Genomic DNA, 27,465 nt, shown 5'->3' with positions numbered 1-27,465 from the left:
TCTTTCGTTGAGCTATTTCCGCTATAAACAAAAATCAAGATACGTCTTATTTCATTCATGATACTTTAATTATCATGTATGTCTCAGATTCTAATATCTTCCCTTCAAAGGGGATGAGAATAAGGATTTGCCATATGGATGGACGTAACTATGTGATCGACCTGAACTCAAATATAAAGATTGACGAACTAAAAATAATGTCTTTAAGTCACTTTAATGACCCAGCAGAAAGCATTAAAACTTCGTTGTACCACAAGGTTTTACTCGCAAGAACTGGTCAGGTGTTATCTGAAGAGAAAACGATATCAGAAGAAGGAGTAAAAGAAAATGGTAATGTGTGATAAGAATAAATCACCTCTATTAAATGCAAACGGCAAAAATATTCGAATTTCAAAACATTTTTAAGTCGTGTACCTCTTACTACATGTACATGGTCAACTTTTGTTGTCTCATCCTATGTCATATTGTGGTAATTTCTGTTTGATTCAAATTTAGTCATTAAGAATTTCATAAATACTAAGTACATTTAGGTATCAGGTTCGTTCGCGCCCAATACACTTTCGCACCCAATACACTTTCGCACCCTACACGTTCGCGCCCAATTTTAATTTAAATTCCAGTTGAATAATTGGAAAATCGTGATTGTTGTTATAAAATTATAAAATTGCTTTGGTGTAAGTAAAACATTCAAGATTTTAAATGAACAAAAGATAATTGTTTTTAACAGCTTGGTCCCTTTGATCTGAAACAATAAAATATAGCAATACACTATTATAACCAAAACATGATAAAAATTTATTAACACAAAAAAATAAAACGTTGACAGAATCCCACTTTATTTAGAAAGATTTATTTTTTTAACAATACCTGTGACATTTATAATACATATAATAATTGTATTATATGTCTCTGACAATACACTTATATCCAAAACATGATTAAAATGTATTCAACACAAAATTTTGAGACAATGACAACAAATATAAGAATACACTTGCCAAAACTTGATTACAAAGCTATAGTTATTAAACACAAAACCAATACACCTATCCATTCTCCTGCCAATCATCAGTTAATTGACCAATCACATGTGGTCAATTTGCCACATGTGTAAACATTTGATAGCAGCATGTGTTGTCGGACATAACCTCGGTCAAGCTTTCTTATCTGAACAGTTGATTTGATAGAATTTTTTTGATTTTTTTGCAATTAAACCATTAATTATATTGTTTTAGGGAAAGTTATCAAAGTAAGAGGGTAGAGGAAGGTGAAGTTGTCAATTTCCAACAAAAAAAAGGTTATTTCAATGAGTGAAACTAATTAATAAATCAATTAAAAAGGAATAGGATGGCAGTGCTTATTGATTTTAAAATATTGTTTACATGCTTATAGTATTTAAAACAAAAAATGATAAAAAAAATATATATTTTAAAACACAAGATTTCGATTGGTTTACAAATTGAATTTAAGAATTCAAATTGATATTTTTTTTCTCATTCATTTGAGAATTTATTATACTATAAAACATCCAAGTTAGAATGTGTTATTTCTTGAAAATCAAGGCCGTAACTACCCTTGAGGCAAGTGAGGCAATTGCCTCACTAAAATTTCGACACTGATTATTTTTTTTTATACATATATACAAATAAAATAGTCTTTTGTTGTTCTGTCTCAACCTTAATTTCTATAACTTGTCATCATTCCTTTAAACTATTCTTCCTGGATATAACTCAGCATCTCAACGGGTGATGTTTCTCAATTACATTAACCTAGTAACGATAATCATCATGGATCTCTGGTTAAAAACAGGCTCTTGCAGAAAAAGGAAAAGCGACACTGAAGGTAAAGAAGGAATAATTCTAGTAAACTAATTTGTTTGTGAACGTAGTCTGCGTATTGCATATAACTTCATTAGCACAATCCAAAAACGATAAGTAGACTGACAAATCAAGTAGTGGGCATCGCAAGGGGGCAGTCCTGTCTGTGTATTCATTTCTCCGTTTCTTCAACTTTAATCTTTCTCTTTACAGATAAATAAAATATAAATAATATGAAACATGCATGGATTAGTTTTTCATGATCCATGTTTCTCTAACCTTAAAAATTGAAAGAACATCCCATATTCCAATTTGACATTATTGAGGAATGGTATAGAACCTTTATCACAGGATTTTGTCTTTACTTATTCGGGACTACGGAATTTCATTTCTTTATATTCGGGGTTTCGGAATCAGACACCCCCAACCCCTAACCCCTAAATTTATAGATTCTGGAACTAAAATACCACCGACTATTTCCAGAAATAATTTGAAATTACGGACCTACATGTAAACGTCAAAACTCCATTTTAATTCCCCTGTACCCATATCATATATACTTACTCTATAGATAGATCATATACATGTATCTTATCTCATTCTATCCCTAGTTTGTTTACTCTTTGTCAGCATACAAGCGAGTTTAATATTTTGTAACTGAGACTGTATGATGATGCTAGCCTTTATAGGAAAGCTTAATTCCCTTTTGCAAACAAAACTGTTACTACCGATGCTGCTACCGAATTGCTGATGGAGAAGGAATTGGAAGAAGACATTGATCATTGTGTTGATGATAATGTGCTACCTTGAGAAACACAGACTGCCCTGAAACGACTGAAATCTAGGAAAAGAGCATACATGAGTGGCGAGAGGTTGTGCGGACTTGCCATGCTCCATGTTCATCGCGATAAGGATATCAGCAGACCAAAGTTATGATTCTAAAACAATTTGACTGAACCCACCATAGAAATAATTGGCAAACTCTACTGAATCGATGTTTGTTCTATGTTCTGGCGGCAGATTTAAATTGATATTTGGATGATTATCTTACATACAAATTCAAATAAAGTTGTTAAAAATTTGGTATTAGTAAAAGTCTTTAAATATGAACAATTTATATAAAAACTGTCCAAATTCAAAACATTATCAAACTCTCTAAAAATGCCTAGAACGCAGGATTTTGCACCATTCATTTCATACCCTCCAAAAAAATTTAACGCCTCGCTTCGCTCGGCTCAATTATTTTGCCTCACTAAAATAAGATGCCTAGTTACGGCCTTGAAAATACATTATATATACATGTATCATAATGAAAAGATGGTTTAAATTCCCCAATAATTCTAAACTTGAATAATAACAATAAAAAGATATATTTCAATAGATGCTTCATAAGTAAAATAAAGTGTACGACTTGGTCTTCTGTGGGAATATTTACTGATTAAACGGTATTATTATATATTTTATAAAAAGAAAAACAAAGTAGTAAGAAGTTTTGGATATATTTTTATTTTCTTAATTTGAAATTAAAAAGGTTCAATGTGCAAATATTTCTATCTTAAAAGGATAAGAGTCTATATGAATTTGAAGCCAAGACGAACTTCAATGACTAAATATATATCATTTGTACATGTACATTTGTAAGCAAAAAATAAATTAAATTTCTTTTGTTTTTACTTTTTACTTAGAATTTTAATTATCAGTATAAGTTATCTATCATCAGATAAAAGAAGAAAATTGGTTAAATATTATTCAATATACAAATAATAGGTACTGGAGCAATGATGCTTGTTTTACAAGTTGACCCACTGCTGTGTTTATCTACACAATAAACATACTTATTAACCGATCATTAGCCATGCTTAATTAAATTTGTAATTTATCATCATAATTTATCTTATCAATCATATCATATTCTATATCTTGTTGTGAAAACTACATTTTTGTGAATGAAAGTAATCTAGTATAGCTTCAAATTTCAATATTCTATTTGTTTCTTTTAAGTTAGTTTTAATGGTCAGAATTTCTTAAATCTATCTCTGACAACTCTTGAGAAGTAAATATTTTATCATATTTTAACACAAAAACATATATTTATATAATTATATATCTCTTCTTTATATTTTTAATAACATTTTCTTTACTTTGTTGTTATCCAATGTTCATAATAACCGCCATTTTGTTGATTAGCTTGACCCAAGATGCTGGGTTGCCATGTGTTGCTAAGGGGGGCGGGCTTATCAGAAGATAGTGGATAGGTGTATTAAAATTGGGCACGAAACATGTAGGGTGCGAACAGACTTTGGGTGCGAACATGTAGGATGCGAAAGTGAAAGGGGGCGAACATGAGTGGGTGCGATTGTGAATTGGCGCGAACGGACCTGGATTCGTACATTTACATGTATTTCTTTCAAATATATGAGTACATCCTGTCTTGTACTGTTCAATGTACATGTACATGTGTCTTTGAATAGCTGTATCAATAAAAATAAAGACTATGCAAAGCATTGGCATAGCAAGTACTTCAGCTTGCAGGTATGAATGGGTACAGATAATTGTAGAACTGGGCATGCCCAAAAAGACAAAGATCAGAATAATCGGGCATGCACAATTCAGCAAGTTTTATAAGTTCCTAGCACTATTAGAAAAATGCTGCATGCATAGTATTACAAGATTTATTTTAGCAAACACGGCAAAATTATTGAAAGTCAAGTGCACAGTTTTACAACTTCTTGCATGATTATGCATGGCTTTATTTCAAGTGCACAGTTTTACAACTTCTTGCATGATTATGCATGGCTTTAATTCAAGTGCACAGTTTTACAACTGCTTGCATAATTATTCAAGGTTTAAATTCAAGTGCACAGTTTTACAACTTCTTGCATGATTATGCATGGCTTTAATTCAAGTGCACAGTTTTACAACTTCTTGCATGATTACTCATGGCCTAAATTCTAGTGCATAGTTTTACAACTTCTTGCATGATTATGCATTGTTTTAATTTAAGTGAATAGTTTTACAACTTCTTGCATGATTATTCATGGTCACGATTATTCAAGGCTAAATTCAAGTGCACAGTTTTACAACTTCTTGCATGATTATGCATGGCTTTAATTCAAGTGCACAGTTTTACAACTTCTTGCATGATTATTCATGGTCACGATTATTCAAGGCTTAAATTCAAGTGCACAGTTTTACAACTTCTTGCATGATTATTCATGGTCACGATTATTCAAGGCTAAATTCAAGTGCACAGTTTTACAACTTCTTGCATGATTATGCATGGCTTTAATTCAAGTGCACAGTTTTACAACTTCTTGCATGATTATTCATGGTCACGATTATTCAAGGCTTAAATTCAAGTGCACAGTTTTACAACTTCTTGCATGATTATTCATGGTCACGATTATTCAAGGCTAAATTCAAGTGCACAGTTTTACAACTTCTTGCATGATTATGCATGGCTTTAATTCAAGTGCACAGTTTTACAACTTCTTGCATGATTATTCATGGTCACGATTATTCAAGGCTTAAATTCAAGTGCACAGTTTTACAACTTCTTGCATGATTATTCAAGGCTAAATTCAAGTGCACAGTTTTACAACTTCTTGCATGATTATGCATGGCTTTAATTCAAGTGCACAGTTTTACAACTTCTTGCATGATTATTCATGGTCACGATTATTCAAGGCTTAAATTCAAGTGCACAGTTTTACAACTTCTTGCATGATTATTCATGGTCACGATTATTCAAGGCTAAATTCAAGTGCACAGTTTTACAACTTCTTGCATGATTATGTTTGGCTTTAATTCAAGTGCACAGTTTTACAACTTCTTGCATGATTATGCATGGCTTTAATTCAAGTGCACATTTTTACAACTTCTTGCATGATTATGCATGGCTTTAATTTAAGTGCATAGATTTACAACTGTTTTTTTTTTTACTTTTTTTGTTTCGTTTTGTTACACCAATATCCATACTAGACAATTTTTTTTAAAACACAAATATCTAACACCACTTCTGAAGAGCTTTCTTCATATGTGTTACTGTCACATGTCTGCTATTACGTGATTGTAGATGTGACTGTCTGCCATATATAGTATGTTATTGTTCATTGCTGTAGTATGTATCTCTTTTTGTATTGCTTAACATGGTGTCAATCGGGGCATATATAGAAAAATGAAAAATAAAACTTAATCATGTTAATAGGCTTGTGGTGTCTGAAGCGATTTTCTGTATTTACGTTCACGAGGAACGTACCTAAACATTTGTTGGCCTAGTAATTCTAAGTATATATACATGAACATATCTTTTTATATGTTAATTGTAGTCTTTGTCCATTGTTGTGTTTGTTTGTTTTCTTGTATGTTGCATGTATAATAAAATTTGAAGTGAGTAGTCAATAAAATTGAGAATTGAAATTGGGAATATGTCAACGAGACAACAACCCAACCATAGAGCTTACAACAGCCGAAGGCCACCAATGGGTCTTCAATGCAGTGAGAAACTCCCGCACCCCGTGGAATCCATCAGCTGGCCCCCAAACAAATAAGTACACGGGTTAAGTGACAATGGACGTCATACCAACATCCGCATTATACACAAGAAACTAAAATTAAAAATCATGCAAGACTAACAAAGGCCAGAGGCTCCTGGCTTGGGACAGGCGCAAAAATGTGACTGGGTTAAACATGTTTATTTTAGATCTGAGCCCTCCCCATACCTCTAGCCAAAGCAGAAAAAGCATACACACAACAATACGCACAGTAAAACTCAGTTTAAGAGAAGGTCGAGTCTGATGTCAGAAACGGTAACATAAGAAACTAAACCAAATGACAATAATACATAAATTAAGAAAGGACTACTAGCAGTTAACTGACATGCCAGCTCCAGACATATAGAAAAGAAGATGTGACATGATTGCCAATTATACAACTCTACACAAGAGACCAAATGACACAGAAATTAACAACTACAAGTCACCTCACGACCTTCATCAATAAGAAATGCCCATACCGCATAATCAGCTATAAAAGGCCCGGTAATAACAAATATGAAACAATTCGAACGAGAAAAATAACGGCCTAATTAACGTACAAAAAGATGAGTGAAAATCAAATATGTAACACATCAACAAACTAACAAACAGATGTTTGACTTTTATATACATGTATATTTCTAGAAAAACAACTATTAGAAGGCAAAAGAATCTTTATTTGTCAGTTATATCTTTTCCTAATTTAATGAAAGTTTTTACCATATGTTAATGAATCCTGAACGAAGATAAACATGAACAACGAAAAAATAAAGTGATATGTGCATGTATTATGAATATTGCTCTTATAGAAAAAAAATCTTGCATTTAAGGAATGATTATATAACTTTCAGTCAACTTTTAGTCATTTATTTGGAGTAAAAGGTATTTTTCTCCTTTTCAACCTTTTTCCTCTTCCAACGGGGGTGTGGGCTACTCTTTTCCGCAACAATAATGAAGGTGAAGGGGATTCAGGCGAAATTAAACTGGTTTCCTTTGAGCTTGACGAGTCTGTTGTGGAACTGTCCTCCTTGTGGTTTGGTGAGCCTGGTATGTTGATCTCTGGGGAGGACGAAAAGATTGGTGAACCCAGTGATAATTCGGAATTATTTTCCTTTGCTTTAAAATCTGAAGATGAATCTGATTCCTTAAACGAACTTGATTTGTTCAAACTACATTCCGGAGAGGTTTGAATGGATGTTGATTCACTGGATGCACTTTCACTCAATCTTCTTGTGGGGATGAACGGAGCACCAATATAATGTGTCTCTGGTGTAAACCCATGATGAGACAGACAACTTGAGATTACAAGTCTTAATGCGTTCATCCAGTTTCCTGCAGAAAAAAAAAAAAATGAAACTTGCATTTATGCATAAAAGCGTATTTATATAATATTGTCTTGGTATATAACTTAATTACATCTGTGCGTGAGTCACTGTTTATTTTTGTTATTAATATGATTGCACTATTTTATATGGTAAACGTTTAGGCTCAACTAGAATGTTAATAAATTTGGCTGTAGGAAATATAAATGGTGGTCGATTTCTATACTCAACAAATATGTTAAACACAAACAAAACAAATAGGAAAGCTTGAAAGGCAAAACCGTGCCTCAAAAGCCTTTGAACATGAAGAAAAATGATCAGTCTTGTACCTTCAAAGTCTTGTGGCTTCTGATTTACATTCTTGAAAGGTAATGCATCCAACGGCCACCATACTGGAATACAATTGTTTTTTGCCCATCCGACTTGTTTCCTGCCTCTTTCCGCTCTTAACAGTTGAGGAATAGTTGTCCTTAGGTCTATAAGACTCATCTTCTCAATGGGCTTTTCTAACAGTGGCAAACATACTTTGGTATTTGTTGACCACTTCTCCATGTCATCCGCTGACTGTATCCATCTTGGATCACCCATAATATTTTGGCTGAGGCTTTTAATATTATCTGTTATTACCTAAAATGATATTCACAGATAAACCTTTATAAGTACACTACTCCATAAATGGATAGCTATACATTCCGTCTATTTTTTCGTGTTTTCTATGAATGTCTACTAGTTATAGGTTCCAGCTAGGGCCCGTATGCTTACAAATCTTAACTATAGTAGTTTTATGAATATACGGACACAGAGCGCTAGAATTAGCAATGTATTTTTCATATTTGTTACCAGTTCTGTTACACGAACTTAGGCCTAGAACAAAAAAAAAGTTATATGGCCATGCAGCAGTTAAAAATGTTAATTCAATGATTGTTATATAGTCTTACTATACAAATCGAAAACGCCACCAACATTCAAAAATATATTAAGATTGGCCGTCTATTTTTTGCAGTTAACAGGAAAGGCAATATTTTAATGTCTTTCGTTAAAATAAACCCTGTATTTTCAAAAATTTGTCAAGCAACAAGCAACCTCATTCCGTATAATTATATTTCCACTTAAATAAATAAAGAGATTATCGAAGTACTATTATTATTATTTCCTTATTGTCGACGCTTCTGCTATAATCGTTGCCAAAACTTTCCCTTTTATTTCAATTCGGTAGCCAAAAACCTTTGCTATTTTACGGCGATTGACTAAATGTAATATTAACTTTAAAGATCACAACCAGTAATATATTTAATCATTTTTGAAATCTATTAAACCTCAATATTATTAGTACTTGGAAAAGGGCGGTCTCGTTAGATAATTTGATTTGATATACATCAACCATGCCGCAGTCAATGCCGACCCTATACGTATAATCAATTCATTAATTTATAGAATAAACTGTAAATATATTTATCTGAACATAAATCATCCTTAATAGCTAACAAGAAAATCACAAAATCAGACTTTCTAAAACAGTTTAACAATGTTTATTTTCTTCTCTCCGAAAAAAAAAATTCAGAAAATTCGCGTAAATTTATTTAGAAACAAAACCACGTCCACTACATGTTTCTAAACTTCTTCTTCTTCAGGAAGTCCACCCTATCTGCAGGGTCACCGCATTTAAATTTTTTGTCTATTTTTAAAATTGCGTTATTTGAAATTTTATGTACTAGTTAAACTTTAAAAATATTAGTAACAGAGTTAGGGTAGCCTGGAAACCTGGCCCAATCATACTGCGTCGCATGTAGCGGAGCTAATCAGTAGCCAGGACCCCAGGCTAAGGATAGAGTAAAACTAAAAATTAGTTAAAAACAGGATCTTGTATTTACACTAAACATTAATCTATTTCAAATGATCATTATACATATTTGTAGCTTTATAAAAAAATAAAGAATTCATATTCGTGGTGACTTAGTTTTGATGGCAATATATATATAGGAATTTGACAAATAAACTTGGTTTATAAACCATACAATGTGTTTATTTATTCTTACCGGTGTTCCTGTTGTCAGAAGAATTCCATTGGGTGTTGAGTAAACAACAGCACAGTGATAACCTCCATCAATCAATTTGTCACAGTTTTTTACTAACTGGTCCACAGTTGCTGAATGTTGACGTGCGTCCATTATACGAAACTTTCAAATATTTGAAGTCGTTATTAAAGTTCTTTTGTTTTATATGTTTTAGAGGCTGGCCAAATAAACGTTCGTAAATAATCAAATATTATTAGACGGGTATAATGGAACAATAATGATTATTGTCATCATCCTTTTCCGGTGACATCTTCTAATTTATTACGGCTGATGATGTTGTTTATTGTCACCTGTCACAGTCAACAAGTAAATTTAATAACAAGAAGTTAGTTACGGCTGTCGACCATTTGGTAATTAAAGATTGGATAATGATGTTTTTTTTTAATTTATTGACAATATCTGCAAAATATTTGCAATCTTTTACATTTTTAAAACTCGAAATGACATTTGCGCTTTAAACGTTTGATACACTTAAACTTCGTTGGCTATCATTTACGCTTTTTACATAAGATAGTTTGGTATATTTTGACCGGTCGATCTGTAATCATAACTAAATAACCGGCAAAAATCACGGAAAATGTTTATTTATTATTTGAAAGTCCCCCCCGTACAAAAACAAAATGAAAAAAGTAGTCTGATAAACGATATGCCTATAGAAAATAGTTAGTTTATCTAAGCTGTTTCTAATTTGTAAAGACAGAAATCTGATATTTTAATCACTTGCTGTGTATACTCCTTTGAATTGAGATTGCATATTGGGAAATAGAAGACAAATCGGCATATTGAGAAATAGAAGACGAACTTAATTTCACTATCAAATGTACACAACTAAATACAATTAAAGACGAATTGTTTCTAAATTCGTGAAATGTCCCCTCTTTTTTTTACAATGTATCTCTCATAACCACTGCGGACACATAGGTTCAGTCAGAGAGGGTTTTTGGTGGTGAGAATAAAAAGGAATTATTGTAACATTCATAATTTAGTAACATTTACAAGTAATATTTCGTTTATGCATGTGGTTTATTTGATAAATCTTCTACATGTCCACAATGAAAATGGTAACGAACAATTTAATTTAATAAATATAAAAATTCAATAATATTCAATACATTAAAATGTAATATTTCATAAACTGCATACTTTCAATTCTGATATCGATAATAGGTTTGTCGCGTCGGCCTCCAACTGACTTTTCGTTGCAATTTGACTGTTGATTATTCTAAAGTGTTTGTGGTTGGTCATATTATTGCTATTAATTGCATGTAACGCCACCATTTTGACTAAATTCACGTAAACATAAATTGTATTTTCATGCTGTGATGTACTGCGGGAGGTACATACCACGGTCATCCTAAAATGCTATAAACAATAGGAGGCATAAGCCTGCTATTGAGGTTTTTGTTCAGCGATTGGATGAGATAAATAAGTTGCCCAACGGAAATAAAACGAAATATAATATTCCAATGGCTGTCATTTTTCAAGAACTCTTATATAATGAAGTATTAGTTTTAATATTTGTTGTTAGACTGACGAATCTGAAAGCTTTAAAAAGAAGCAAATACATGTATGACAATTACACATGGCGTTTTTTTTCATGAAGAAAATGAGTGTAGAACTTTTCTAGTTTCATCATGAAGCCATTTAAGTCAACAGCGTCCAGAACTTCTAGACAAGGATTTAATGTATCGCACCAACGATTATCAACGTCTATTTCTGTATTTTTATTTTGTAAACTTTTACGGTTTTTGCATATGATATAAAATTGCTAAAGTGACATACAGGTCCAATGGGCCGGGTGTAAATAATATCAAATTGCCATGTATATAATTGTATAAATGTATGTTATGATACACATCATATGTCAAGGACATGTTTCTGTATAATAAACAATTACTTGTACTGACTTACTCACTATTGATATCTGTAAAGAAACACTTCCCAATCAATGAGTTTTTTACATTTTCGCATATTTAAAAATTTACAGTTTCACTTTTCCGCAATAAGTTTTACTACGGTATCTGCAAAAAAGATCTTTTAAATTATATAAACATATAATGATATAAGCATGTATATGTATTCATAGAATCGAGAATGTTTTAATGGAAATGTGTCAAAGAGAAAACAGCTAAGGAGCAGAAAAACAGTCAAAGGCCAACAATGGGTCTTCAATTTAACACACCGAATAAATTAAGCACATGGAGGAGGGCTTCAGTTATATATTATATATTGTACACTGACCGCTACGAAATATCACGTCCCGTGTTAAAAGTTGCTTTCAAATACAGACCAATTAATCAACCGTTAAAGAAAGATACACATTCATGTACGTATATAAAAAAGAACAAAATATTTGTGTATTTTTTTATTTTTACAATAGCAGACTGACTGCGAGATAAACAAAATTACACATTTAAAAAAACTCGTTTTTTGATACTTAGAAAAATTAATATCCTATAAAAGTATTAAAGGAATTGTGGTATGATTGCCAATTGAGACAACTGCCAAATATTTTATAGTCCCTAGTGTAAACAGTGTATAACTTGCATGTTTTATTTGATACACTTTCCCAATTTATTTCTTGATATTAAATGCATGAAATATTAAGTAGGGGGATGTAATTACATGTAAAAAAATTGGGTGCTGAAGTCAAATTTTATCACGTCTGAAGCTGTCAAACTGAATTTTACACCCCCTTAACACAGATTTGTCAATATTTTGAGTTAGAGCTGGTAGAAGTTTCTATAATTTTGATATCAATTGTCTCACTGGTAGTATACTACACTGTAGAATTCTTTTTGAGAAAGAGCAGGTTCGATTTTTTTAATTTGAATTTATTGTCTAAATGAAATGCACTACTAAATAACTGTGTTCTCGGGCCATATTACTAACATTTGCCTGGCTTTAAGAGGGCAAAACAAATATATATACAGTAACGCACGGCAAGGATAAATTTTGTATAATAAAAATCTTTGCGTACAGCAATTGTTAAGTTTCTGTGCTATATTGGTCAATAAACATAAAGAAAGCAAAAATGTTTAGATTTTTAGGTGAGGTTTTAGAATTTGTGTAAGATATTCGGACTTCTTGGTGTTTTCCCCTGCAATACAATGTAAAATTATTTTGACACATACCACCCATTATTTTTTTTTCTTAGAAGACATGATAGTTCATAAAAGGTCATTTACCAAATTAAGGCAGATTCTTGATGTTCTTTTTTGTATTGATATCCAAATATAACCATTGCAAATATAAGGTAAAAATCCGAGTCAGTCATTTCCCGCCATATGTTGAAAATCCAATATCTCGAAAAAGAGCTATCAATATTTGTTTTGCTTATATTGATACTATTTATTGCTCTTCCAGATTATACTTATCAATTTTAAATTCCACCTAAGTACACCCTAAAGTTAACTAAATAAAAACTTTGTTGTTCCCACACCAGATTATAAAGTTATTAAATTAGTGATTAGTCCTTTTCAAAATCCCTTTTAATCTACATAGTTTGCACTTTATAATTAGCTTCAGAATTTGCGGGTTGCAATTCTGACACTGCATGGAATCACATGATCAAATGATAAGTGTTTGACACTTATGAATGTAGTTAAATGCAATTATTACTGTATGTGTTAATTTTAATCAGGTGTCAATTAATCGTAATTTTTTCCAGACATGGGATCAATCGAATTTGTGATAACCACCGAAACTCTTCCAGGGGGTAACCGAATAACTAACAAATTACGCAAAATGCGCGAAAGAAAATAGTTCTCGAAAGTTTACTTATTAGTTTTTTATTCATGTATATACAAATGATATTATTTTAAAGGACAATTCATTTAAACATGATTCGTTTTATATATGGTAATTGAAATTGTGGTACATTTTCACCATATTTACTAAAAACGTCTTCACCGCTCACGAAAGAAACAACATCATATCCATACACGTTTCAAAATTTGTTCAACCGAGTAAGACAGTTGGAAGATTAGATTCGGAATCGACGCGTGTGAAATATTAGTCCGGAAAACAAGGTTTGGTTTTTCGTCTTATTCATTTTCATTTAGTATACATTCTCTTTTTAATGATGAAAATGATTATTGAAACTTTAAACAAACGAAGGCGCTATACGCATTGCCGATTAAGTATATTTAAACATATACTCGGAAAAGATGCCGCACGTGAATGATTTCAGCAACGCAAGTCGGCTTCATGTAACTGTCCAAACAAATGACGAAGGAAATAATAAAATTACCTGTTTCGATTTTGAGTCGGGATTCTAACCCTTGTTGGGAAGTATGCGGTGCAGATTTCCAGATGGATGGCATGCCAAGTTCAACAAATTTTGGTAAAACTGCGCATTCCATAATAATAAACGAACGCATAGTTTAACAATTGTTTGATGATCTAGGCTTCATTGTTTTATATGCATGTATGACCTGCTCACTTGTACAATTTCCTGGGGAATCGTGCATGATGTACAGATCGTATGAAAATTGTAAAACAATGCACGCCCATTTCAACAAACTAAGGTAAAACTGCGCATACCATAATAATAAACGAATGCGCAGTTTAACAATTATTTGATGATCTAGGCTTCATTGTTTTATATGCATGTATGAACTGCTCACTTGTACAATTTCCTGGGGAATTGTGCATGATGTACAGATCGTATGAAAATTGTAAAACAATGCACGCCCATTTCAACAAACTTAGGTAAAACTGGGCATTCCATAATAATAAACGAATGTACAGTTTAACAATTGTTTGAAGATCTAGGCTTCATTGTTTTATATGCATGTATGACCTGCTCACTTGTACAATTTCCTGGGGAATTGTGCATGATGTACAGATCGTATGAAAATTGTAAAACAATGCACGCCCATTTCAACAAACTTAGGTAAAACTGTGCATACCATAATAATAAACGAATGCACAGTTTAACAATTATTTGATGATCTAGACTTCATTGTTTTATATGCATGTATGAACTGCTCACTTGTACAATTTCCTGGGGAATTGTGCATGATGTACAGATCATATGAAAATTGTTAAAAAATGCATGCCCAGTTCAACATACTTTGGTAAAACTGCGCATTCCATAATAATAAACGAACGCATAGTTTAACAATTGTTTGAAGATCTAGGAGTCATTGTTTTATATGCATGTATGAACTGCTCACTTGTACAATTTCCTGGGGAATTGTGCATAATGTATAGATCATATGAAAATTGTAAAACAATGCATGCCCAGTTCAACAAACTTTGGTAAAATCGTGCATTCCATAATAATAAACGCACGCATAGTTTAACAATTGTTTGAAGATCTAGGAGTCATTGTTTTATATGCATGTATGAACTGCTCACTTGTACAATTTTCTGGGGAATCGTGCATGATGTACAGATCGTATGAAAATTGTTAAACAATGCACGCCCATTTCAACAAACTTAGGTAAAACTGTGCATTCCATATTATAAACGAATGCACAGTTTTACAATTGTATGATGGACCTGGTTGCATGCCTTAACGTGCATCAGCATGCACAGTTTTACAATTGTTTGATGATCTAGGCTTCATTGTTTTACATGCATATGTATGAACTGCTCGTTTGTACAATTTCCTGGAGAATTGTGCATAACGTACAGATCATATGAAAATTGTAAATCAATGCATGCCCAGTTCAACAGACAATTGTAAAACTGGGCATGCCCAGTTCTACAAAATCATGTGACAAAACATACCTCCAGCTTGATTTCAATAACTTAGAACACTTTGCTGTTTCCTTATTGTCAAAAATAATATTTTACCATTTTAGCCTATACTGGCTCCCTATACCATGTACATGTAAAATGTATACTGAACAAAAAGTTTACAATGTATATAAAAAAATTCCATTGCTACTGCAATGGAGAAAAAAATGCAGATTTTTAAAATGATTTGAATGTGATTTTTATTTTCAGTAAAGTATGGATTAGACAATAAATATTTTATACTTTTTAGATGAACTGTTGTTGCTGAAGAAAAGATTGACACCCTCACCTTTAGAGAGTAAAGATGGCCTGGCAAATGTAAGATTGGATGAGATAATTATCCTATGAATACACTTACTATAATTATATACTGTATTATATATATTAATCAATAGACTGAAATTCAGTTTTGATTTTCGCTTTTTTAAAACAGAATTGTCAACAGACTGAATAATGTACTGTCCTCATCTCCCTAAACATCTTCTGTTTCCTAAAAAATAACCCTTCATAAAACAGAAACTGCTACAAAGAAACTGATTCTTTTAGACACTTAGTACTACATGTAATAGAATAACATTAGTGACTGGAAATTTGCAAATGCACCTACAAATGTAAATATGGTATTTCTTTAATTTCTTACTTGCACAAATAAATATTTAGTTTTTCATTCAAATTGTCTTTGTTGAATGTACATGCATATCAGTAAAATTTATAACTTGAATAATTTATAATTAGACAATATTAAACTTTTAAAGACTGTAAACTGATGTGTTTATATTATTTATCTGAAAAGAAAGACGAGAGCAGGAAAGGACCAACAGCTGAAGAAATTAAAGAAATAACAGGAGAACTGTCAGCTACTAAAAGAGGACCTCAGCCTGAAGTCTCAAATGATGATGTATGTTTGTCACTTAGTTAAATATGCTCTTCATGTAGGGTGCTAAATTTTCAAATGATCATTTTCAATATGCTAAATAATTCTTTATTTTATATGTTTTCTTAAAATATAAGAAACACAAAATTCTCTTTCTATATATTGGAATACATCAATCTTTGTACATGAACATAGAAAGACTGCAAGTCTGTCTAAAAAAAATCAAACAAAATCAGATTTTCACCTCATGAATTAGGCCTACATAAGACATGCAATCTCAAAAGTGAATGATAAAGACTTCTTTGCTTCAGGTCAGTTCAGAGATAAGCTAAATATCCTGAATTATTTCTAACAGTTCTCGAAAAAGGAACTTGTTTATGGGGGGAACATTTTTAGACTAACTTCCAGTTAATTTGTATTTTTATTTAGTTTCATTCAGAGTTGCAAAAGATTTTGGTAGCTTTGGTGGAGTTATCACAGAAATTGCTATGTATGAATCCAGATGTATCTAAATTATTCAAAGGGGCTGAAGGTAAGTCTTTTGTGAGGCCTTTTTTTATACATACATATACACAAGCATCTTTTATTTTTCAAACTACAAGACAAGTCAGCCACAACAGTTCTCTAGTTGCAGTTTTAATTCTTTTTCAGATGAATCAACTTGTGGAAATTTCCACCAAATGCATGTCAAAGTTTGATGTTATATTAAAAGCATGTACAGTGTAATGCTGCCAATGCAAATAGTATTACCATCTGATTCCAATATGTTATTAGAAACACTAGTACAAGAACATGTATTAAAAATATCTTTGATATGTACACGTTTTTCATTATAAAATTTAATGACTAATTTGTTAATAGTAAATTGTCAGTTCAGGATGTCACACATACTTCGATTACTATGGAATATTTGAAGAAAAAATGAATTTGCAATTGGTAAGCCAATAGTTAAAGCATAGTTATAAACCCAAAACATTGTTAAAAGGTTCATATAAAGGTCTTTCATCTCAATTAGACAATAGAGAATGCTAGGTATTTCAAAACATTGAAAAATAATGGTGTAGTTCATTTTGTATTTTATAAATCTTTTGCTTACTAGTTTGTTTCAATGTAAGTTATAGGGTATTTTTGTAGGATATATTTATTGTTTGATTGATTTTGATTTAATTTGCAGGTTTATCAAATGAGACAGAAGTAATGGCTGATAAAGATTTAGTAAAACAACTAACAGACATGGGTTTCTCTGAGTCCAAAGTAACCAAAGCTTTAGAACAAACAAAGTAAGGAACAACCTAGTGAACCTACAGAAGGGTTAACCATGACCTTTACCTTAAACTAACGTCTGTCCCGCTTCAGGTTAAAGTTTTTGGTCAAGGTAGTTCTTGGTTAAGTTGAAGTCCAATCGACTTCAAACTTAGTACACATGTTCCCTATGATATGATCTTTCTAATTTTAATGCCAAATTATAGTTTTTACCCCAATTTCACGGTCCACTGAACATAGAAAATGATAGTGCGAGTGGGGCATCCGTGTACTGGGGACACATTCTTGTTTTCAATATCAGTTAAGATTTTCTTCTCTTTATGAGTGATGTGACATCTAAGTCAAGTTGTTTTCCAATATGTTGTTCTCAACTCAGTATCCTAAAACCACATTGATGTGTAAATTGCAGTCGGTTTTGTAAACATGTAAAATTCACCATTTTCTACATCAGAAAATGTCTGTACCAAGTCAGGAACATTACAGTTGTAATCCATTTGTTTGATGTGTTAACATTTGAGCTTTTAAATTTGGCATTTGATTAGGGACTTCTCTTTTTTAATTTTCCTCAGTGTTCAGTATTTTTGTGATTTTTCTTTGTACATAATGCCATTGAAATCAAAAGGAATCTTGTCTCTTTGTATGTGACCATATATCAAATTAAGGTTGCAATCCCATACAATATATGTAATACAGTAGAAACATTAATTTTCATGGGGATTTAATTTCGTGGTTTCCTTAAATGGAAGTGGTATTATATGGAGGTTAAATTTTCGTGGGGGTTTTAATTTCGTGGATATATTCTTTCCACGAAATAAACGAAATAAAATACTCCACAAGTATTTGATTTTGGGATCAATAAAAATCATCTAGTCTTATTATATGTTACGCTGCTATATTCTTTATACAGTTGAAATATATTTCTCTCAAAGAAAAAAAATAGAAATCACTTTATATTGAGATTTTAAAAGGAATAAAAGGAAATATGAAGATACACCAATATGATAGCAACTAAATGTAAGAAAATGAAGTCTTCAACAATAAACAGGTGCCTTTATAGAACTTTGTTGAGCTCTAAATCAGCCAGATTCTATTAAAGTTCAGAATAAATTTATAATCAGCTATCAACAATTAGAAATCAATACAGAGTTCTTCAAATGACAAAAAGTATAGAAGTGTTTATTTAGATGATGTTTTGTTTAATATTTTCAATTAGTGATTAGAACTTTATAAAAAAATATATATAACTGCAATTCTTTATGTGGTTTTAGCAAAAATCTAGCATTATTATAATGGAATAATTTTTTATTTATATTTTTGGTTAAAAGTATTGTCTCTGTTGTAGAAACTCTTTTAATTCAGCAATGGAATGGCTATTACAACATGCATTAGACCCTGAACCAGAAAATACACAGGAGGATCAGGTAGAATATCATCACAATATCTGTCATACAATCAAACCCTCATTGTCTCAAACTCGGTTGACTAGAAATTTCTATTGAGTCAAAGTTTTCCCATGGTCCCTAGCTTTGTCCCATATAAATATATGTATTTCAACTCCTAATGAGTCAAATAGGATGAGTTGAAATTTCAGTTTACTCAAACCATATTTTCGATCTCAAGGTTAACATAAACATTCAGACTGCATTATTTGTCTCTAAATATAAAGACACATATGTCAAAACATTACCTATGGTATTTAAATGGTTTAAAGGTTCTTCATTTAATCAAATTTCTGGTCACTGACCACAGGATTGATTTATGATATCTTTTTTATCGAGTGTTCACCTATGATTATTTTTGATCACAACAATAGATATTTAGTGAGACATTTTATGAAAAATAATTTAAAAACTATGCCAAATTGGAGTGTTTATCCCAATTTCAAGGTCAAATGACAGGGTTGGCAAAGTATTACCCGCCCGGGAAAACCCAGGTGGGAATTCCCGGGTTTTCCCGGGCTGGGCAATACTCCCAGAAATGGGTAATACTGGGTAATACTGGGCAATAAGACTTTTTAAACTTATTTTAACACAAAATAGTAAAGTCTTGTTGTAGTTTCATAGTATTATAGCTAAAAATATACATTTTATACAGATAACCATTGAGAGTCATGTTTCTAGAAGATTGAAAATTCAATTTCATTCTTTTCTTCACTACTTCTATGTAGGCAGAATACAAAATTTGAATATTTTCGAATTATTAATACCTTGTTAATTTTCATGTATTGTTTCAACTATCCAAACTTTAAAAAAAAATGCATTTTATAGCAGTGTTTATGTGAATTGTAAATTTAAATGTCTATGCAATCATATTGCTAAATAAACACCCTACAGGGTCAAGTCATTAACCCTTATAGAAATGAAAAGGCTGAATATTGTTATATAAACATATCAATGTCCTAATCTGAATAATTACTTATTAATTAGTGATGTACATATAAATTATGCAAAAGTAATTTTTCTTACATTTTCTTGTTAATTCTTAATGTAAGATAAATACATTTGAAAAATGAATTCTTTGAATTTATGTTAACAGTTTGACCAATCTAGACGAAAGGGTGATTTAATAGACTTTCAGAAGAAAATTATTGATAAAGGCCTTTTCCATTAATATTTGTGTAATGTGTGACTACATGTTTACTTGTTAAATAGTTGCAAGAATAGTACTTTTTTCAAATGTATATACACTTGTATCATCACTCTCAAACAAGAAAACTAATTTATAAATCAAAATATGTTTATAGATATCTTAAATGTATTGCAACTGAGTTTGATCACTGAATCCTCTTTAAAATTCAAGCCAGTATTTTATATTACCCAGTATTGCCCAGTATTACCCATTAAAACCCAGTAAAACCCGGGTTTTCCCAGTATTTCCCACTGGGCTGGGCAATACTCATAAAACCCGGGTTTTTGCCAACCCTGTCAAATGAACATAGAAAATGTACTTTGGACACATTCTTGTTATCTTCATGTATTTTCTCTTGCAGAAAAAGTTTGAAATAAAAGAAAGTGCAAAGAAATCAAAATTTTCTAAACTTTCTTGTATATGAGAATGAACTTTAAAAACAAATACTTTTATCTCAGACCAGAATATAGATTCCCTAACCATATTCTTCTGAATTTAGCTTTACTAAGATAAGCAAGAGTAATGTCCCTTGGTCTGTCAACCTTCTGGTATTTGTTTGAGTCGATCTACAGGTATCTGGAAATATTTCTCCGGTCTGGCTGACTTCAAGAGTTGACTACAGCTATTTCCTGTTAAAAACTATTGTATAAAAGGTTTAATCCATGTTAACCCAATCCCATGCGCACCAACTCTTGAGGGGACCTGTCATTGTTCACATCTTTGTTTAATGGTCTTTAGATGGTTGTCTCATTTGCAATCATATGACATTTCCTTATATTAAGGTGGTAGACCTTGGTTCAGGGAGATAACTCTTTAAATCAGTTATGTGTTTTTTAAAGTCAAGTTTCATCAATGTTTTTCAAGCATTTAACTGAAACAGATTGGAAATAATCTATGTAACCTAGAAGCTAAGAATATATTTATGAAAACGGTTGACACAAATGTACTGACGATTTTAAGAGTTATTTCCCTTAACCTAGGTCTACCTCCTTAATATAGGTGGCCCCAAGAAAAACTAACACATTGACCTGCACTTATCAATTCATCTTTCTGTTTGCTGGTGAAATAAAGAAAACACTTAAGTACAATCACAAAATTCATCATATTGATATTGTAAAATATCAGCTGCTTGACACAATATGAAGCCTTAAGTTGAAATAAGAACTCTATAGAACAGATTGAAATCCATCTTTTATTTTGTATTTAATGATGCAAAATCAATCAAAGTGCTATACATGCATATGTATAATATGTTCACTTGCATAAGGTCTATTTCTTTCTGTTACAACTCATATATTACTGCTGTTAATATGATTAAAAATATGTCATGCAAGATTTTCTCCAATTCGGCACTGGGAGGTGGTCCTCATCTTGCCCCTAAATAAAGTGTGTACCAGTTCAGTGAAAATGAACATCATCCTAAGCTCCAAAAACACATTTCTCATAAATAACATGGACCAAAAGGGTTAGAATTTTGTTTTTGAGTTAGGAAAAAGGCATTTATACAATATAATGATAGCAAGGGAAAAGTCATTCATACAATCTTATTATAGAAAAAAAAGGCATTCATACTATCTAATTATAGCAAGGTAAAGTCATTCATATTATCTAATTATAGCAAGAGAAAAAGGCATTCATACTTTCTAATTATAGCAAGGGAAAAAGACATTCATACAATCTTATTATAGAAAAAAGGAAGGCATTCATACAATCTAATTATAGCAAGAGAAAAAGTCATTCATACTATCTAATTATAGCAAGACAAAAAGGCATTCATACTTTCTAATTATAGCAAGGGAAAAAGACATTCATACAATCTTATTATAGAAAAAAGGAAGGCATTCATACAATCTAATTATAGCAAGGTAAAGTCATTCATACTATCTTATTATAGAAAAAAGGAAGGCATTCATACAATCTAATTATAGCAAGGGAAAAAGACATTCATACAATCTTATTATAGAAAAAAGGAAGGCATTCATACAATCTAATTATAGCAAGGTAAAGTCATTCATACTATCTTATTATACAAGTAAAAAGGCATTGATACAAACTAATTATAGCAGCTCTTTGTGTTTCTTTACAGGTAGAAGGCGCCACGGGAATAACTTTACCAGAAACCATAAAGGAAGATACACATCAAAGTAATCTTCAGTCTCTAAGAGCTCTGGGGAAGAAAGAATTCAAACCTAATCCACAGGCCTTGTTAAATCTTGTAGAGATGGGATTTGATGAGGCAGAAGTTATTGAAGCTTTAAAGGTTTCCAGAAATGAACAGAATGGTGCTGTAAGTTATGGATGTGTCTGAATATGAATATGACATAGGCAACCCTTAAGTTGTGATGTTATTGTACCACATATAACAGTAATTCATATCGTCAAAGGCCTCATCAAATTAATTTGTAGTCCTTCAAACTTCTACTGACAATGATGAAAAAGGGAGAAAGCAAGTGAAGAATTTATTTGAGTTTTTTTCTCAAATTAGATTTGAGATATTTCTGAGCCAACAGAACTCTCTTTCAGTATGCCATTTTTGTGTGTGCCAGTACAACAATTGTAATAGATCTTGCTATTATACATTTGTATGTACAACTTTTAATCATATTACACTTCTGATATATTAATAGGATGAAAAACTTGTGAACAGTGGACCATCCTTCAAAATGAAGTATTTCATGTTATTGTAAACATGGTAAAGAACATGTCTGCGTCAAGCTCATTTGACTTGTTTTGCAGTAGAATGTAGGCATAAAAAATAGATATTCAACCTGTAAGCACATGTTTTTTAAGTAATAAAAAATCTAGATCTATTTTGTGTTGAAAAGGAAATGCAGGATTAAATAAAATGAACTGTCAACTGACTTAAAAGTTGTGTCACTTTGGACCCTGAACAGGGCTTTTTCTTATCAACCTTTTTTCAGGTATTGATTTGGTGTGGCGTAATGTTATTTCTCACTAAATAACTACAATTTACTTCTTCAGATTAATCTACAGCTGGTTACACATTTTAACAAACTATTCTAGGACAGTCAAGTCATGAATGTTAGTAGTGCAAGTGCAAAATTGAAAGCATAGTAAGATTATAATTCAACTTCATCTGTGATGGAGTATAGGCTTCAGGAAAACTCTAATTGAACAAGAATTGTAATCTATTCAACAAGAATTGACTATAAGGACAGATTTTTGTTTGAATATTTTCAGTGTGAGTGGTTGCTAGGAGACAGAAAAACAAGAATTGAGGAAAGTGAACCAGAAGGTTTGGATTCATCTAGTCAAATGTACAAAGCTTTAGTGTCAAATCCAAATGTACAGCTTGGTTTGAATAACCCAAGATGTTTGTTAGGTAAGATGCCAAGAACAGTAAATATAATCTTTAAAATAAAATACATAAAATTTAGTGTACAATTTTTCTTCAGTAACTAATAACTAGGATATGTACCTTTTAATTGTTTGAAGTTGTTTATATTAATACAAATACATAGCAATGAAAACTTTCTGAATTTACATTAACATATTATGAAACATATCAAATCAGAAAACCACAGTTTTAAGAAAATAAAAGCAATAAATGCATCATCTATTATAGTGTTTGTTCTTAATCAAAATGAAAAAAGTTGCATACAGGACTTGGGATATCATCAATTTACTTAAGTTGACCTCAAGAAAAAACCTGCAAAATATTGTTTGAATCTTAATATTTTCATACTGATGAATAGTATCTGACATTCCAGTCAATTGAGTCACATATTTTTTATTTGCTTGTCATATACAGATTACACAATTACTAAATAAATATTTATATTTCAGCTATGATACAACTTTTAGAAAGCCCCTTGACCTTACACCAGTGGCTGAGTGACCCAGAAACTGGACCTTTTATTGTTCATATTACAAGGATATACCATTCTTGGAAATATTCCAGTGAAACTGACAACGATGGACAAATCAAATAATTTATTGTTTATTTTTGTGATATTCATTTGTGATACCTGTTATTTAAAGTGCCTTAATTATTTATTGATAATAAAAAAAAACATATTTACTAATTTACTGTATTGTATTACTGGTAAGGTCACCTCAATCATAGAAAAGGCTGGTTTGAAGAGGAATTTTGGAAGAAATTTGACTAAAAGAATTATTTGATAGTGTGTTAAATAATGATTATCTTAGTTACCTTTTTTTTTAACAAACTTTTAATAGATTTAATTAATGCGATTTAACTTGACCTCATCAAAATTATTCACAACAGGTACTGGTAGAAATAAAATCAGCTGAACACAATGAGCACAGACTTTTTTCAGATATTAAAATAAGAGAGATGTGGTGTGATTACTAATGAGACAACTATCTGACTACAATGAACTCAAACTTTTTTTCAGATATAAGAATAAAGAGATGTGTATGATTGCTGATTAGATGTATAAATGTGATTATATTATAAAATTAAGAATTCTCAGGGTGCTGTTTATCACATTTTTGAAAGCTAGACACATGAAAATGTAGCATAACTAATCTAATCTGTTCAACATGAGGGAATAACAAGCTTGAAAACCAAGTTTAATTGGGTTTTTGTGACCATGAGTTTTAAGTAAAATTGAAATTAGTATCCTAAGTGTAAGTAAGTTTCATATACAACACTATGAAATCAACTCATTTAGACTTATTTCACTGTTTGAAAGAAAGATATCATGTACCCATATGTAGCAATTCAAAACAAGTTTTGGATGTTTGTGTTTGACGAAACAAATGAAAACAACATGTTTAAATTTCATGCATTTGAAGCGCTTTTCTGGATAACTCTTCATCAGGAACGCTCTAAGCAGAATATTTGAAAGCCAAGGATGCATAGACAGAAAATGTTGAAGAGATATAAACCAAAAGAGGACCCAAAAAAATAGCCAAATCCATCTAAAGGCAACTTTGCCTGAGGGAGTTGAAACCTAATTTTCTGCATAATTTCAAAATTTATAAACATGCAATTTTAGATAGTTTATTATAAATTAGGTAAGTTTCGAAGACATGACTACTGAGCTGTTGATACCATTGGGAACTAATAGTCTATCAGCAGAGGTATCATCTCGGTGCTATACAAACTGAAAACAAAACGTTATGAATTTCGGGCATATGAAGCGCTTTTCTAGATTTACCTCTATCTTGTAACCTCAATGCCGAATAGTGGCAATCCAAGGATTTATAAGGACAGACAACGTTAAAGAATATATAAATCTTAAAATGAAAATAAAAAGTTACAAATCCAAATTTCCCTGAGGGAGTTGAAACCTAAGGTTTCTTTTAATTTCCAAAGTTTATTAACGGCAATTTTCGAAAGGTTGTTATTAATCATGTCAGTGCCAACGTACTGACTACTGAGCTGATGACACCAGCGACTGGTAGTCCACCAGCAGAGGTATCGACTCAGTGCTATAACAAATTAAACAACACATTATAAATTTTATGCTTATGAAGCGCTTTTCTGGATTACCTCCATCATGAATGCTTAAAGCCGCATTTGGAAGCCAAGGATTTTTATAAGGACAAAGAACTCTGAAGAGCTATAATCAAAAAGACATAAAAAAGTTGCAAAATCCATCTTAGGCTAACTTTGCCCGAGGGAGTTGAAACTTAAGTTTTTGTTTAATTTACAAAATTATAAACGGCAATTTAAGAAAGTTTTTTTTATAAATCATGTCAGTATCAAAGAACTGACGACTGAGATGGTGATACCGTTAAGGACTGGTAGTTCACTAGCAGAGATATCGATCATAAACGCCCCAAACCGTATCCTCGAAAGCCAATGATTTATAAGGAAGAGCTATAAACTAAAAAGGACCTAAAAATAGAAAAATATTTTTAAAGTCAAGTTTGGCTGAGGGAGATGAAACCTTAGTTTTTGTATATAATTTCAAAATTTATAAACGGCAATTTTAGATAGTTTGTTTTAAATCATGTCAGTATCCCAAAACTGACTACAGAGTGGACTATACCATCGGAGACTGATAGTCCACCAGCAGAGGTATCGGATCAGTGCTGTAAAAATGTAAACAACACCATATAAATTTCATACGTTCGAAGATCTTTTAAGGAATAACAGTACTGTAGTTGAAGAGTTGCCACCGTCAATTGTAGATTTGACGGTCGCAAATGCAGTTTTACTGGCGACGCGTAGTGGAGACAATAAAACGGAGATTTGCGACTGTCAAATTAAAATTGACGGTAGCAACTCTTCAACTACAGTACTGTTATTCCGATTCTAATGCATTAGAAAAAGACAAAAAACGATAAAACTTGAAAAAATGTCTAAATTTGACAAATAGAAAAAAATCCGCGAAACTTCATGAATGATTTTGGCACAAAGATGTCATGATTAAACGTGACGTCATACAAATGAAAACTTACAAACTGGAGGTTATTACGTTACCTGCACGCTTCAAATTCGAATGAAATAACATTAAAACAGCAAATTTGAGGTAGGTGTTGTTTTATTTTCGATTATATAGTAGTAATCGAACATTTGTTGATTCAATCAATTCAAAATGGCGGGTCTTCCTTAGTTACGCCTGGTCATCTGTGGATTTGACGGCAACTTTTAGCCAATGAAAACATATTTTAGATTCGAATTGCATTAGAATCCTGGATTTACCTTCATCAGGATCATCATATGCCGAATATTTGAAAGCCAATGATGTATAATGACAAAAATGTTGAAGAGTTATAAACCAAAATGGACCTTAAAAAAGCCAAATCCATCTAGGGCCTACTTTGGCTGATGTAGATGAAACCTTATTTTCTAGACGTTACAGTAACTGGTCTGCCATAAGATACTTTTGACAGATTTTGAATTGGTAAATTTATTAAACTTTCAGAAACATTCTCCATGAAGTCTTTTCACTTATTTGCGGTTACCCCTTGTTATATTTTTCAATCAAAAACCTTTAAGGTTTTTCAAATGTTCATAAAGAAATTTTCAAAATTTATCTTTCGGAAATTCTCAATTGATAAATCAAGATAGAGTTACAAAGTTTCCAATTTCCTCAGACAAAATTGACCTTAGATTGGTTTTATCAATCGTTTTGTGTACCTTTGGTTTTATGCAATTTTAGCTCTTCACATATTCAAGTAATTAAACATTCTTGACCTTTTGGTTTAAGTGAATGTAAATCCAGAACAGCGCTATAGATGCATAAAATTTATGAAGCATTATTT

The 27,465-nt window shown here is 31.6% G+C and overlaps 2 protein-coding genes across 3 annotated transcripts; one reads left to right on the top strand and one right to left on the bottom strand.

Moving 5' to 3' along the window:
- LOC139512940 (ubiquitin-associated domain-containing protein 1-like) lies at nucleotides 1-24,312 on the top strand. Of its 2 annotated transcripts, none has more exons than XM_071300926.1 (9): nucleotides 1-330; nucleotides 15,748-15,809; nucleotides 16,291-16,395; nucleotides 16,801-16,903; nucleotides 17,546-17,651; nucleotides 18,977-19,055; nucleotides 22,349-22,549; nucleotides 23,464-23,605; nucleotides 24,070-24,312. In XM_071300926.1, the coding sequence occupies exons 1-9, from the start codon at nucleotides 75-77 to the stop codon at nucleotides 24,213-24,215; spliced, it is 1,200 nt and encodes a 399-aa protein (XP_071157027.1). In that variant the 5' UTR covers nucleotides 1-74; the 3' UTR covers nucleotides 24,216-24,312. The 2 variants fall into 2 exon arrangements, with proteins under 2 accessions (XP_071157027.1, XP_071157026.1); XM_071300925.1 differs by having other exon boundaries at nucleotides 15,748-15,815.
- On the bottom strand, nucleotides 7,215-8,542 carry LOC139510377 (uncharacterized). Its single transcript, XM_071296958.1, has 2 exons — nucleotides 8,004-8,542; nucleotides 7,215-7,684 (listed from the first exon to the last, which is right to left on the bottom strand). Exons 1-2 carry the CDS (start codon nucleotides 8,260-8,262, stop codon nucleotides 7,215-7,217), a joined length of 729 nt encoding a protein of 242 aa, XP_071153059.1. The 5' UTR covers nucleotides 8,263-8,542.
- Nucleotides 24,313-27,465: the final 3,153 nt, after the last annotated feature.

The sequence above is a fragment of the Mytilus edulis genome, chromosome 2 (genome assembly GCF_963676685.1).
Source record: "Mytilus edulis chromosome 2, xbMytEdul2.2, whole genome shotgun sequence".
NCBI lineage: Eukaryota > Metazoa > Mollusca > Bivalvia > Mytilida > Mytilidae > Mytilus > Mytilus edulis.
This window is presented reverse-complemented; position numbering and strand designations above follow the sequence as displayed.